Below are 14,681 nucleotides of genomic sequence, written 5' to 3' on the forward strand. Positions count from 1 at the left end.
ATTTCACAAGTAGAGCAGGTCCCCCAAAAATATACGTCTCGGGTATCCAAAGTCCAAGGTAAACAGGTGTTCCGGTGGCTGTTTAAACTCAATAGAGTCATGCAACTCCAAATGACGAAAACCATAATGGGTATTTTGGCCCCTTGCAACTCTACAATCCCCCCACACCCTACAACTCCCTCGTTCAGGTGTCTCGCCATCTTCAAGGGAGTCTTCTACCATTTCAGAGCTGCTGCAAGGAGATCCAGCTTGCACTGAAATGGTGAGCATGTACAAAATTTCCATGCTCGCTGCAAAGGAATCTCCTGCAGCTATTAGAAATAAGACATGATAAAACACACAACCCAATCAGAATTGTATTAAATCCATTTTATTTCATAATGCGCATTACAGACAATAGTTTTCAAAACAAGTTTGCCGTGATCCGTCTAGGTATAGTGCACATAGTCCTCTTCTCTGATCCAACAAGAGAAATTTTGTGTGCTCAGCCCAGATTAAAAAATAATAATCGGGCTATCGGCTTTTTGAGAGGGAGAGCAATGGTCTAGAATCTAGAGAGCCCCCCCCCCAATGTCTTTGTTGTCAAGCAGCTTGACTGGTGAGATTTTAGCAAAGGCTCCCTGCATAAATCACTGTTAGATCAGAGCATCACAAGTCAGTAACATGATTACAAATAGATATTTCTGTTCTCTGAAGCACTGCTTCGCCACACCAAACTATTTTTCAATGAAAAACATGCTCTGTGCTCTTCTGGCTTTTTCAATGCCATCGAAAGTGAGGGGTCCTTTTGGCATTTCCACCAACGCGTTCTCTGCGTCAAGTATATGCTCTGCTTCACCTTGGGGGGAAAATACGGACATGTGTATATACGTTTGTATATTGTGAGAGCAAATTGATCACAAATCTGCCATTAAATAAGTGTTGTTTGTTTATATTAGATTTATATACTGCTCTCCATCGTAAGATCCCAGGGCGGTTCACAGAATAAAATACAGGATAAAAACAAGTACCATATTTTTCGCTCTATAAGACACACCAGACCATAAGACGCACCTAGTTTTTGGAGGAGGAAAACAAGAAAAAAAATATTCTGAATCTCAGAAGCCAGAACAGCAAGAGGGATCGCTGCGCAGTGAAAGCAGCAATCCCTCTTGCTGTTCTGGCTTCTGGGATAGCTGCGCAGCCTGCATTCGCTCCATAAGACGCACACACATTTCCTCTTACTTTTTAGGAGGGGAAAAGTGAGTCTTATAGAGCAAAAAATATGGTAAATAATCAAATCAAAACAGCTAAACAATACCCCACTTCCCACAGACACATTTAAAAGGCTGTAGGATATTAATCAGCCCAAGAACTGGTTGAAGAGGAATGTTTTCGCCTGGCACCTAAAATATATATAATGAAGGTGTGAACCTTCCTGGGGAGAGAATTCCACAAACGGGGAGCCGCTGCAGAGAATATACAATACCTACCTTTCATTCTTTGCAGAAGTGATCCATAACCCATGTCATACTGGTAGGCAAGCACAAAACTTAAAGGAACAATTGGAAGGAATAATCCAGGCTTTTTTCTTTTAATTGCCCTGTTTATTAAAAAAAAAAAAGTAAGTAAGTAATATCCTAAAGCTTCAAACAAAATAACCCATTGAATCATAGCATCATAGAATTGCAGAGTTGGAAAGGGACCGTGAGGGTCATCTAATCTAACCGCCTTGCAACATGGGAATCTTTTGTCCAAGGTGGGACTTGAACCCACAACCCGGAGATTAAGAGTCTCATGCTCAACCCATTTTGGATATCCTAATGGAATATCTTAATATCTTTTTGTAAACCTCTTATCAAGTTTTGTTTCCTTTTACAATGAAGCGGCATATACATTTAATTAGATAAATAATTAGACAATATTAACATTTCCCCTTGTTAGCAAGCACTGGATTTAAGAAACCCTTTAGCTTTTTCTTTAGTTTATAGTTCAATTTTGGATAAGTATGGAAGTGATATGGATAAACAAGGGGTGATACTCAATGACGTTTTACAGTAATCCCACTGGAATTAATGAACATGATTAAATTAAGTCCATTAATTTCAACAGATCTACTCGAAGTAAAACTTAACTGAAAGCACCCAAGGTTTTATTTCCTCAGTACCTACTTTTCAAAAAGTCTTGGCTATTTCGTAGTCTGTTATCAACTTTTAAGTCATCACATTAAATGCCGTCACACTATCAGATATTGTAAACTACTAACACAGACATTCCGGTTAATTAGATATATTATAGTGCTGTTAGCAATAATGCTGAATGGCAGAGACACCAGAATGCCAATGTTCCTTTGTATACTTCTAAATAATTGAATTATTGTCGTCATCATCACCACCATCAATTTCACTATGAACCACGATTGGCGTACATGATCAGTAAGAATAAGTCAAGTGTGCATTTCTTAGATAAGGTAGAATTTGTCTAGGAAGAATGGGAAAGAAAACACAATGGGTTGTATGCAACTATGTTCTACTCAAGAGTGGACCCATTAATTTCAATGCGTTTACTCTGAGTGGGACTAGCACTGGATATAATCCAATAAAAACAAGGGGAAGAATTCAACACAGAGCTAAGTATGGACCATGTTGTTTGCCATCATGGACTGTTCATGCTCTGCTTTCCAGAAAGGATAGTTGCCCTTGGAGCAGATGGAGATATTCCTACCCTTTAGCCTGGCTTTTGACATTTGACGTGCATGTTTGCAGGAGCCACTTCAGTTTTATTATTGTAAGGGTTGTTGTTGGTTTTTTTTTAATCATCAGCAGTATGATCCTAGACAACTGTTTGGAAGTAAGGGCCCTTGAAATCAACACTTGCCTACTCACAAGGAAACCGTTTGTCAACATATTTTACACCATGGATAGAAGGGCAGCCTTTTTAACAACATTTATAATTACATTTTGTAACAATAAAACCAAGCAGATTAGATCTGTCCATTAGCTTCTCCTTCTCCTTGTCAAACATTGTCAAACATTGATGGCTTTGCATGTTTCCTCAAGGGCCAGACCTCCACGTTACACTGGAGCTCTGTGTTTGTGATTTTCGCTTTGTTATACCCATGACTGGCTCCTCTTAGTTTGCATTGGGGCTATGGAGAAGGGAGGTAGGATCTGATTTGTCCTCACACTGTGACCCTGATCACCAGAACCGTTTAGAATATTATATACCAGGCATAGGCAAACTCAGCCCTCCAGATGTTTTGGGACTCCCATCATCCCTGACCACAGCTCCTGCTAGCTAGGGATGATGGGAGTTGTAGTCCCAAAACATCTGGAGGGCTGGGTTTGCCTATTTCAGTTATTTATAATAGTCTACTTTAATTCCCTTGCTTTAAACATTTTATTCTTTTACTGTGTGCCTTTTTGTTTGTATACTGTTGTAAACTGCTGTGATATATTTCTATGATACAGCGGTATATAAATATTTTTTAAAATGTGTGCAGCGAATGACATCTGCTTGCACAACAGAACCTTCTTCCCTCTCCTCCCTCCATGGACACACCCTAAGTCCCCCCCCAATCCTCCAGAGTAGATTTAGGGGGCACAAGGATAAAGGGAAATCCCATTGCACAAATGGACCTCATTCTGCACACACACAACAGCTTGGCTGAGTGCCACCCACTGAGCAAAATTCAACTAAGTTATACCCAGAGTAGATGCACTGGTATTAATGGACCTAACTTAGTCACATCCATTAATTCCAACAAGTCTACTCTGAGTAAAGCTTAGATGACGGAACATGCAGTCTCTCTTGCATTATTCGGAAAAAAAGGGCTGCATACCCAGCTGTTAGACCGATAGCAGCAAGTCCGAAAAATGCTCCAAAATACTTGAGAAATTCCCGTGTCCAAGCAACCTGCATAGCCATCTGCCTCTTACGCATTTGATTTTGCATCAAGAGTTGCCTTTCAAGCTGTAAGTAAAAGAAAAAGACAACAATAATTTTATTTGTAAATTTAAGTAACTTTTCTACAGGACAGTTCCTACGTAACTGGTACAAAATGGTTTTTGTATTAGTGTATATACTTGTTGTTATGGTTGATATGACCATGAAGGTCAAAACAACAAACTACGTAAGGATATATTATTTGTGGCTTAAGAGCAGTTTGTACTAATATCTCAAAAGTAGTCCTTGAATTCTTAAATATGCACTTCCTCCAATTGCTGAACAAGAGGCTGCTTCTGTACTTTAATCTTCCTTTCAATGACTTTTACATAAGATGACTTTCCCATGCGACCTCTGGGTATAGGGTGGTATATAAATTCAGTAAATAAAATAAATACATTAGCTTCTTTCGGGAGTGAAAGGATATGCAGTCAAGACCTTAGTACTTCCTTTTGCTTAAGGTTGTGGAACAACAGGTCCCACCACATAGCACCAAATATCAATTAACACCAAGTAATTGATCTTGTAAAAGGGACGCAGGTGGCGATGTGGGTTAAACCAGAGCCTAGGACTTGCCGATCAGAAGGGTGGCGGTTCAAAACCCTGCGACGGGGTGAACTCCTGTTGCTCGGTCCCTGCTCCTGCCAACCTAGCAATTTGAAAGCACGTCAAAGTGCAAGTAGATAAATAGGTACCGCTCCGGCGGGAAGGTAAACGGCGTTTCCGTGTGCAGCTCTGGTTCGCCAGAAGTGGCTTAGTCATGCTGGCCACATGACCTGGAAGCTGTATGCCGGCTCCATTGGCCAATAAAGCGAGATGAGCACCGCAGCCCCAGAGTCTGTCACGACTTCACCTAATGGTCAGGGGTCCCTTTACCTTTTACTAATTGATCTTGTCAGTGCCTGACTGGATAGAAAAGTCTATATTCAAGGAGACAGTTCAGTATTCTGTGCCTGTGAATGAAAATGACATAAAAACAGGCAGACTGGGTGAGGTGATAGTGTTGGATTGAGGCAGTTACTCAGAATATATATTGTACAGTCGTATCTTGGATCCCGAATGCCTTGTGAGTCGAATGTTTTGGCTCCTGAATGCTGCAAACCCAGAAGTGACTGTTCTGGTTTGTGAACATTCTTGGGAAACCAAATGTCCGATGGGGCTTCCACGGCTTCCGATTGACTGCAGGAACTTCAAATGGACTACTGGAATGGATTCCGTTCAACTTCCGAGGTACGATTGCATATGCCCATGTGTCAAATTGGAATCCTTTAAACTCTTAGAATTTATCACATCATGAGAATACAGGCATTCTAATGTGTTTAACAGAGTGGTGTGAAAAAAATTAAACGTATGTAGAAGCTTACGTAATCGGTTTGCTAAGAAAAAAAAGGGAAAATAAGGCTTATGGTTGCCGATAAAGGCTTATGGTTGGGTAGGTTGAACAAAAAAGTACACTAATCTTCTTGGCATCTTTGAAATATATTTCTTTTTGTCCACCAAAGATATATAGGCATGTGAACACACTCCACACCTGCCCTGAACCTGTAATAGCAGAAATCTGAAAGAGAACAGGAACAGGAACGAGGGCAGCCAGAGACAAAGACCAGAAACGTGGAAGAACCAGCAAATATGAACTATGCTATATAACCCTGGCCAGGCTCAGAACTTGCAGGCTAAAAATTACCAGAAGGGACTAATGTGTAATTCAACCTTGTAATTCTATTAGATTTTATACATGGAGCCTCAAAGGTGATGATTATCTAACCCGTAAGCCCACAATGAGGTGCACGAGATCTCTGATTAAGGTATGCCTGCAGAGATATACATTATATGTTCCGACCTCTAGTACCAAAGCTGTGCATAATACTGTGTTCTCAAAAGAAACATGCTCCAACAAGGAAGAAAAATTACACCAGCCCACAAGCTGTGTACGTATCTCCGGTCTCATTGAAACCAATGGTAGGGATTTTTTCGTTTTTAAAAAATGACCAAGTACAAAACCAATGGATGCCGTTTTCTTATTTAAGCAGAAATATAACAGTGGATGATTCGGCTGCCATCTCTAAGCTGTGCGGCTGTTCTAGAACTCTTTCAGCAAGGAAATTACTGGCAAGTGTAAGATGATATTTCTATTGTTCTTTTGAAGTGTATGATGTGCCCTATTCAGGTGCTCTTTTTAGAGGGGGCAAAAGCACCCAAGCAGAAGCGTGAGTCAGGAGCAATGATCTTTCTAAAACCATCCGCTAGCAAAGGTTATCGTCATCGCTGCCATTCAGTACATTTTGCTATTTGGTCAAGAGATTGTTGAGCTAAACTGTAGCTGACAACTGCACACACACACACACATATGGTGCTGATTTCCTGGGTTTGCACTACACAGAAGTGTCATCCACTCCATGGCACTGAAAGCTTCAAGAACAGACCAGTTTGGCCAGTACACTGTCACCGTAACAGCACAGCAAGATGTTGCCTTGTGTGTTCTTGCATGTGCTCCACCATGAAGCTCACGGGGTGACCTTGGGCCAGTCCCTTTCTCTCTCTCAGCCTACCTAACCTGCCTCACAGGGTTGTTGTGGCGATGGAAGGAGGATGGGGAGAACCATGTACCACCACCTTGAGCTCCGTGGAGAAAAGGGTAGCATATAAATGGAATAAAAGAAATCCTCGCTTACTTCTGTATCGTTTTATGCTTTAGTAGGGGAGGCTGGGAACCCGTGATCCTCGAGATGTTGGTTGGACTCCCAGCTCTCACCTGTACGGCTGCCGTGATGGGAGCTGGCGTACAACCTCAGGAGGAACACTGATTCCCAAACCCCTATGTTGGTAGAAAACATTTGCCTTCCATTGAAAGCAGTGCAATGTGAACAGCGGCTAAACTTTATTAAAAGTGGCTGCTGTGGCAACCTAAGCTTGCAATGTTATCGATTGCACAGTATCCAATATCCAGCATATGGGGTAGAGTCATCCACCTCTGAATTCTTATCAGGGACTCTTGCTTCGTAACCTTCCCACTTAGGCATAGGGTTTACACTAGCTTCTGTCCTGAAGACCCATAGACTCTGAAGGCCCGCATAATATGTTGCATGAGTCAGAGGGGAACATGTCCTTTCCTTGTCAGAATGCTCAAAAAGCTATTTTGTGTCCTTGGGGCCAGTATAATGGTATTAGTGGTTCCGCCAAGACTGGCGCAAGATTCCAATGCTAGAGCATCAACTGTACAGTGGTACCTCGGGTTACATGTGCTTCAGGTTACAGACTCTGCTAACCCAGAAATATTACCTCGGGTTAAGAACTTTGCTTCAGGATGAGAACAGAAATCATGCAGCAGCGGCGCAGTGGCAGCAGAAGGCCCCATTAGCTAAAGTGGTGCTTCAGGTTAAGAACAGACCTCCAGAATGAATTAAGTTCTTAACCCGAGGTACCACTGTACTGGGCATGGCGTAGGATCGTTCCAAACCATCATGTTCAAGCAAACAACATTATTTCTTAGTTTGATAAAATACTATGCATCTGTGAATAGACTGTGTTTATTGGTATAGTTGTTCAGACTGTTGGGTCCACCCAACAGAGGGTCCAACAGTTGCTGTATGTTCTGTAGAGGGAAATGAAGGGCAAATGGGGCTCATCAACCTGAGTAGGTACCCCATCTAGGAGAAGGGAAACTCTGATCCTAAAGCTCCACTGCCTATAATGATCTCTGGCAGGCGAACAGTCTGATAAAGCAGCAAAGAGTCTCCGTCAGTTTTATACAAGTTTATTTAAAAGAAAAACACATTCAGAGCATGGCAATCTGCCTGCTCTCATTAATCTAGTTGCTCAAGTCTGACTTATCGTTCCTCCCCCAACAGGAAGAACGCCAGAATCCCACCTTTCGTCTCCTTCCCTTCCGTTGCTGTCGGAGCCTCTCTAATCTCCTCGTTTTGGGACTGCAGGGCTGAGCTACCTCTTCCTCAGAAGACTCAGTCTCTGACACTCTCTTACCTGCTGGTTGCCTGGCAACGCTTTGGCCAACGTCCAACTCTTCCACCCCTTGGGAACTAACCGCTTCTTCCCTGAAAAGGATGGTCCCTGGGCTGTTCTCTCTAAAATAAGACAGACAGCTCTCATCAACAGAGGCAGCCTCTTCCTCCCTCAGCTCAATTTCCGAGGCTGACTCTGCTGGTGTGCTGGGAGCACATTCCTGACGACTGCTTTACGGGATATCTTTGGGAGAAGAGAAGGCTAAGGAGCAAACCCTACACAAATCCAGACTGGAGTTCCTAAGATAGTTGGATTGGGCTTCATACAACTCCTTCTGGCAACACCTGGAGCCAAGCTGGTGCCAAATGTATTGCTCTGCTTTCCTTTGGACCACGTCAGTGATGCCGGGGGGGGGGTCATCTTGTCATTTGGGCAGCCCCCCCATACACAATGCCCAGGCTCGCGCTCTGGGGAGGTAACTTTGGTGCTGCTAATGCAGCGGTTTGACTCCCCCCCCCCACTGGAGACGCACTCCATTGTCTCTCAAGACAACTTGTCCAAATTCTAACTACAGAAAAGCAACATTTGGATGCCTGGATTTTCAATAGGCAAACATTGCCATATAAATTGAGAAAAATCACCTAATTCACTTCATTTATTGCTCTCTCGACTCTAGCAAAAGCTTGTGTTTTAAAAAACAACAACATAGAAAAAGATACAAGGTAATGCTGGGATGTTTTGCCTGAAGCTAAAATAAAATTACATAGTTATAAAAGTTTTCACTACCAGTTCTCTTTGCCAGCACTACCATTTTTAATCCCCAAACTAAATGGAAAATTGCATTTGTCCACATAGATTAAGCTACAGCAACACAACTGCAAGATAGTTATGACTTTTTCATATTAGGCCTATATGTGTATATACACATATTCCCACACTTGACAAATTATTAAATGCCAAATTATGTAAGCCATGTGCAAAACTTGCAAATAATTTTAAACAGTGCATTTCCACAGGCAAAAGAGGTGAACAACAAAGAGCACCCTGCAGACTTTCTAATAAATGCTTTTTGGTTTCCAGCATTGGAAATTAGCACCTGTCTGTGTTTACTCTAGGATAAACTTCATAAAGTAATTTTGAATCCCACATACCATTTTTAAATACAGTCATACCTTGGTTGTCGAACTGAATCCGTTCCGGAGGTCTGTTTGACTTCCAAAACTATTCAGCAACCAAGGTGAAGCTTCCAATTGGCTGCAGGAGCTTCCTGCACATAATTGGAAACTGTGTCAGATGTTCAGCTTCCAAAGAACGTTCGCCACCTGGAACACTCACTTCTGGGTTTGTGGCATTCAGGAGCCAAAACGTTTGACTTGAAGGCATTTGGCTTCCAAGGTATGACTGTAGTTGCTGTTCTCATGCTTAAAGATTATACTGTAATTTACGATATCCAGAGAACTGGGTTTGAAAAAAGACAAGGGCTGGACAACCATTTAAAAATATATTCCTTTTATTTTAGGCACATTGGTGCTGATTTTCCCACCACCCAGAACGGCTCTCTTAGAATTTTGATCAAATCATGAAAGGGTATCTTTTTTATGTGGGGAAATCACCCTGATAGTCTAAATACATCCATAAAGGTCAAATATTTTTTGCAACAGTTCAATTATAATATAAGCTATTAAATGTTGAAGTTAGAGGAGTTTCTTAAGATTTATAACAATGAAAACTCCAGCCTTCTCCTGCTACTCCTAATTTTTTAAAAAATAGTTACCAAGACCCTTTTGTCTACTACACTGACATAATTATCTTAATCAAGCACTAGAAATGTAGTAACAGAAATACATACTATCATCATATTCTGCAAACAAAAGCATCCTTTACATAATTCAGGAAAATATTAGTGGTCCTTAGCTAGAGAAAAGTGCAAAATCTCCTGGAATAACCATGTCTTACAGCCTTGTGCCCTCTGGACTTAATATAGGGAATCCTATTTGACTTAGCCATTACTAACAAGTTAAACATCAGGAAAAACTTTCTAATAATGAGAGCCATTCGACAGTAGAACGGTCTCCCTCGGGAGGTTGTGGACTCTCCTTTCCTGGAGGTTTTTAAACAGAGGTTGCATGGCTATCTGTCATGGATGCTTTAGCCAGGATTCCTACATTGCAGGGGGTTAGACTAGATGGCCTCTGGGGTCCCTTCAAACTCTAAGATTATAAGCCCTATGGATTTCAGTGTGTCTATGCATAATCCACAGATCCAGCCCAATGTTGCAAACGTGCAGTAGGTTAATCTTCTGTACACATCTGACACGTATCCTTACTCAAATATAGTTGCCATTAATCTGAAATCTGAAATTTGCAGCTCATTATATAGTACTGGACAAGGCAATTTATTAGGTTCACATTTTACATCCTCTTTCACTGAAATCTTGGATGTGTGAGGGGGAAGGCAGGTGGCGAGAGAAATCAGAGCATGAGTAACATAGTGGTTAGCAATGAGATAAAATCATTATCCAAGCTTCTTTTGGTGTGCTTACATTTTTAACAGCCGGTCCACTGCGAAGCGCTACTAACAGAAAATGTAATGTTCTTATTTCCTCAGAGAAGTTTTAAATTTCATAGGACACCCACCCGCCCTTACGCCAAAGGCACGATTCTCCTTCATTATAACTTCACAGTGTCACTGTCTGTTAGATGAAGCTAACAGCTATGTGTTAAACCGGTGTAATTCCCATTATAGTCAGGAAACAGGAAGCACGTATCTTCTCTCATGCTTGCCCCAACATTTACTATTATATTCTTCAGCTACAACCCAAACGAAACACTGTGTGCGATTTTTAACAAGTCAACCTCTTTAGTCATATGGCGATAAGATACATGGCAAAAACATTTCAGTAGCTGATATTTTGTGACAACTGAAAGTGACACATCTAATTTAGTGGAAGACACCCAAGCAGAATTTATTGTCATTAAAAATTAAATTTACCCATCTAAGTTCTATGATTCTTTAGTACATATCTTGCTGCAGACATTAAAAAACAACAACAATGAACTGCAACATCAGTCATTCTTATTTTCTAAACCATCTAGCCTCTCACTGGAAACAACACCCCTCTAATTCATTACTTTTTGTTTGCCCATAAACATCTGGTTGGCCACTGCCGGACTGGATGTACCTTGGCCTGATCCTGCAATGCTCTTCTTATCAGTGGACAATACTTGTCATAAGGAAGACTAATAAAAGCTTTCAGACATGGAGCTAAATAAGCGCCCCCTCCCTAGCTATTTATTTTTTATATGCCCTTACATGCCACATGGCAATGTCACATCTTACTTAAGAGTACTTTAAGTGCTACAATCTCCTGGAAAAAGCCAGGCTTGGATTACACAAATACCACTGTTAAAACTAGGCAGCATATCATTCAGCTAAACTAGGAGTGTAAAATATTCTATATTTTGGAACACATGCTTTAAACTCTTCTGCCTCCAAAAGAGCCCCAAGGACTACTTTAAGAGAAAAAAAAATTATTTTGAAGACAAATCGCACCAGCAAGTTTAGAATGTGATTCTGGAGGCAGAGAATACGTAAACAAGCACTGCAAACTTTCTTTCTTAAAAATAAACAACAGCATGCAATTATCTCAGATATATTTGTATTGCTTAAGTGTTCTGAAGCCACACAGCAATGTATTATATTAACAGTAAGGTCTTCAGGATAAGACAATCCGATAACCTAATCAGATTTACCAAGGAAGACAAAGAAAAAATTAAATTCTACATGACAGATTAATAAGATCTGCAGGAAAACAGGATACTTTATTACCTTCCTGTTCTTTAATCTGCTTCGTGTTCTCCTACTGGGAAGGGGGGGCAGGTAATGTAAGATTCTCTTCCATTCACCCCCACTGTCAACTTTCCTCCCTCCCATCTGCTGGTCTTCACTGGGATCTTAACTTTAGGGCTGCAATGAGGGTGCAGACAGAAAAGAACGAAAACTATTTGTTCTTTTCTCTACACCACAGGTCTCTCTCAACTCCCAGCTCTCACTCCTTTCTTCATTCAGGTGTACGTGTGCATCACACACACAAATTTACTGTGTGATCCTAAATATGCCTACTCAGAAGTTCAATGAGGCATACTCCCAAGTAAGTGGGTAGAGGACTGCAAGAAGGCACCTTGGCAGTTCCAAGGTGCATTTGTCTGGGAGCAAATTACCTAATCCATATTTTTACTTCGGTTCCCAGATCCACGTATGAGATGCATGTCATTGTGGGGTAACCAATGCTGTATGCACATATTTTTGTACCGGAGTATAAAATCATCGCGTTGCTACATGCTCTGTAATATAATAACCAACCTGAAGTCGAGAGTTCATGAGCATAAACTCCTGTTGACTCTTTAGGCTTTCATTCACAGACTTCGAAAACATGAAACCCATTTTGACCTAAATGGAGATAAATATATACATATTTGCAACGATCATTAAGACTTGAAATTTGAGCTACAGGTATTATTTTTCCTCCCATAAAGAAATGACTCAGTAATAAAACGCACCAACAAACTACTTATTCAACCTTTGGACGTTATTGCCAACACTTCTCTTTATTTGGCATTTTATTGACACTAGCCCATCCAGAGAGGCAGTAGCCTGAAATTACGTAGCAGGATATGCGGGAAGCCTTGCTGTGGATCCCCAGCCATGGCACCCTCCAGATATTTATTGGACTCGGATTCCCTTCAACCCCAGCCAGCACAGCCAACAGCCAAGGGTGATGGGAGTTCAAAACACCTGGAGGGCACCCGGTTGGAGAAGCCTGTCCTAGAAGAAGGCTTTCTACAGTCTCAGGGTGGTAGAGGCAACTCAATCCTGGAGGTGGGGAAAAATATACATCACCTACCCACCCCCACAAGTATTAAAAAGTAATTGGGGGCAGGGTAAAGGTAAAGGTACCCCTGCCCGTACGGGCCAGTCTTGTCAGACTCTAGGGTTGTGCGCCCATCTCACTTAAGAGGCCAGGGGCCAGCGCTGTCTGCAGACACTTCCGGGTCACGTGGCCAGTGTGACAAAGCTGCATCTGGCGAGCCAGCGCAGCACACGGAAACGCCGTTTACCTTCCCGCCAGTAAGGGGCCCCTATTTATCTACTTGCACCCAGGGGTGCTTTCGAACTGCTAGGTTGGCAGGCGCTGGGACCAAGCAATGGGAGCGCACCCCGCCGCGGGGATTCAAACCGCCGACCTTTCGATCGGCAAGCCCTAGGCACTGAGGCTTTTACCCACAGCGCCACCCGCGTCCCTGGGGGGCAGGGAGCTTTACCCAAATGGCAGAGTATCTGTGGGGTGTGTGTATTCTCCCCTCCTGCAACATAAATAACATATATGTATATATGTGTGTGTGTGTTATTTTATATACATATATACTTTATATGTGTACGTGCGTTGTTTTATAGATATGTGTTGTTGTTGTTTTTGTTGTTATAGGTGTGTGTGTGGTTTTATATATATTTACAGTGGTACCTTGGTTTCAGAACAGCCCTGTTTACAAATGATTCGGTTTACGAACTCTGCAAAACCAGAAGTAGTGTCCCACTTAGCAAACTTTACCTCCGTCTATGAACGGAATCCGAACGGTCGAAGGGCACCGGCAGCAGGAGGCCTCATTAGGGAAAGTTCGTCTTGGTTTAAGAACGGTTTTGGTTTAAGAACGGACTTCAGGAATGGATTAAGTTCGTAAACTGAGGTACCACTGTATACTGTATGTGTGCGTTGTTTTATATATGTGTGTGTGTTGTTATATGCATGTCTGTGTGTGTTGTTGTTGTTATTGTGTGTTACAGGTAGGTAGCCGTGTTGGTCTGCCGTAGTCGAAACAAATAATATAAAAAAAATCCTTCCAGTAGCACCTTAGAGACCAACTAAGTTTGTTATTGGGATGAAGTGTGCATGCACACGAAAGCTCATACCAATAACAAACTTCTTGTTATTGTTGATGGTGGTGTGTGTGGTTGTTGTTGTTGAAGGAGGGGAGAATAACAATACAGGGTGCAGAAGCGAACGGTCCACACTCGCAGCACCAGACGCAGCTCCAACCCGCCCCGTATTCCGCCAAGCCCTAGAGAGCAGGCGCTGCAGAGACGCCACCCCCCACCCCCAGGGGCTGCCCCTCGGAAGCTTCCTCCCGCCCCTCCTCCTCCTCCCTAGACCCTCGCCCCCTCCTCCCCCCCCCTTACCTGCCGCCTTCCCGGCCTCCCCTCCTCAGCGGCCTCCCTCCGTCAGCCCCGCCAGGCTCTCCCTCCTCTCCGCCTGAGCGGACTTTGCGCCCTCCTGCCAAGACACGCTTGTTTGGGGGGAAGCTGTCCGCGGGCCAGGAAGCGATGGGACGTCATTTCCGGGCACGTTTCCTCCTCTTCCTCCTCTCTTTTTCTTCTTCTGCTGCTGCTTCTTCTTGAGCAGCCGCGCGGCTTTTTGCCCGGAGGTTGGCATAAAGTGGCCCCGTCTCTCGTACCGACCTGTCGTTTCTACGGACTGCTGTGTATCTTCTAGGAATCCTAGCAGAAGTGGGAAGGGGCCACAAGGGTCATCCAGTCCAGCCCCCCCCCACCCGCGATTCAGGAATCTTCTGCCCAACGTGGGACTCGAACCCAGGACCCTGAGATGAAGAGTCTCGTGCTCCACCGACTGGAGCTGTGGGAATCTTTCAATAAAAATAAATAAACGGGGAACGATTTCAGCGGGTGGGTGGAAACTGCGGGAGGGATAAGAGAGGGTGGGAGCCCCTCTTTTTTTATTTGCA

At 42.8% G+C, this 14,681-nt stretch overlaps 1 protein-coding gene across 1 annotated transcript; it reads right to left on the reverse strand.

Moving 5' to 3' along the window:
* Nucleotides 1-354: 354 nt before the first annotated feature.
* On the reverse strand, nucleotides 355-14,264 carry PLGRKT (plasminogen receptor with a C-terminal lysine). Its single transcript, XM_081894944.1, has 5 exons — nucleotides 14,119-14,264; nucleotides 12,247-12,333; nucleotides 3,821-3,951; nucleotides 1,473-1,582; nucleotides 355-838 (listed from the first exon to the last, which is right to left on the reverse strand). The coding sequence occupies exons 2-5, from the start codon at nucleotides 12,325-12,327 to the stop codon at nucleotides 717-719; spliced, it is 444 nt and encodes a 147-aa protein (XP_081751070.1). The 5' UTR covers nucleotides 12,328-12,333; nucleotides 14,119-14,264; the 3' UTR covers nucleotides 355-716.
* Between the last annotated feature and the right edge of the window lie 417 nt (nucleotides 14,265-14,681).

Source organism: Podarcis melisellensis (assembly GCF_964234715.1).
Source record: "Podarcis melisellensis genome assembly, chromosome: 17".
NCBI lineage: Eukaryota > Metazoa > Chordata > Lepidosauria > Squamata > Lacertidae > Podarcis > Podarcis melisellensis.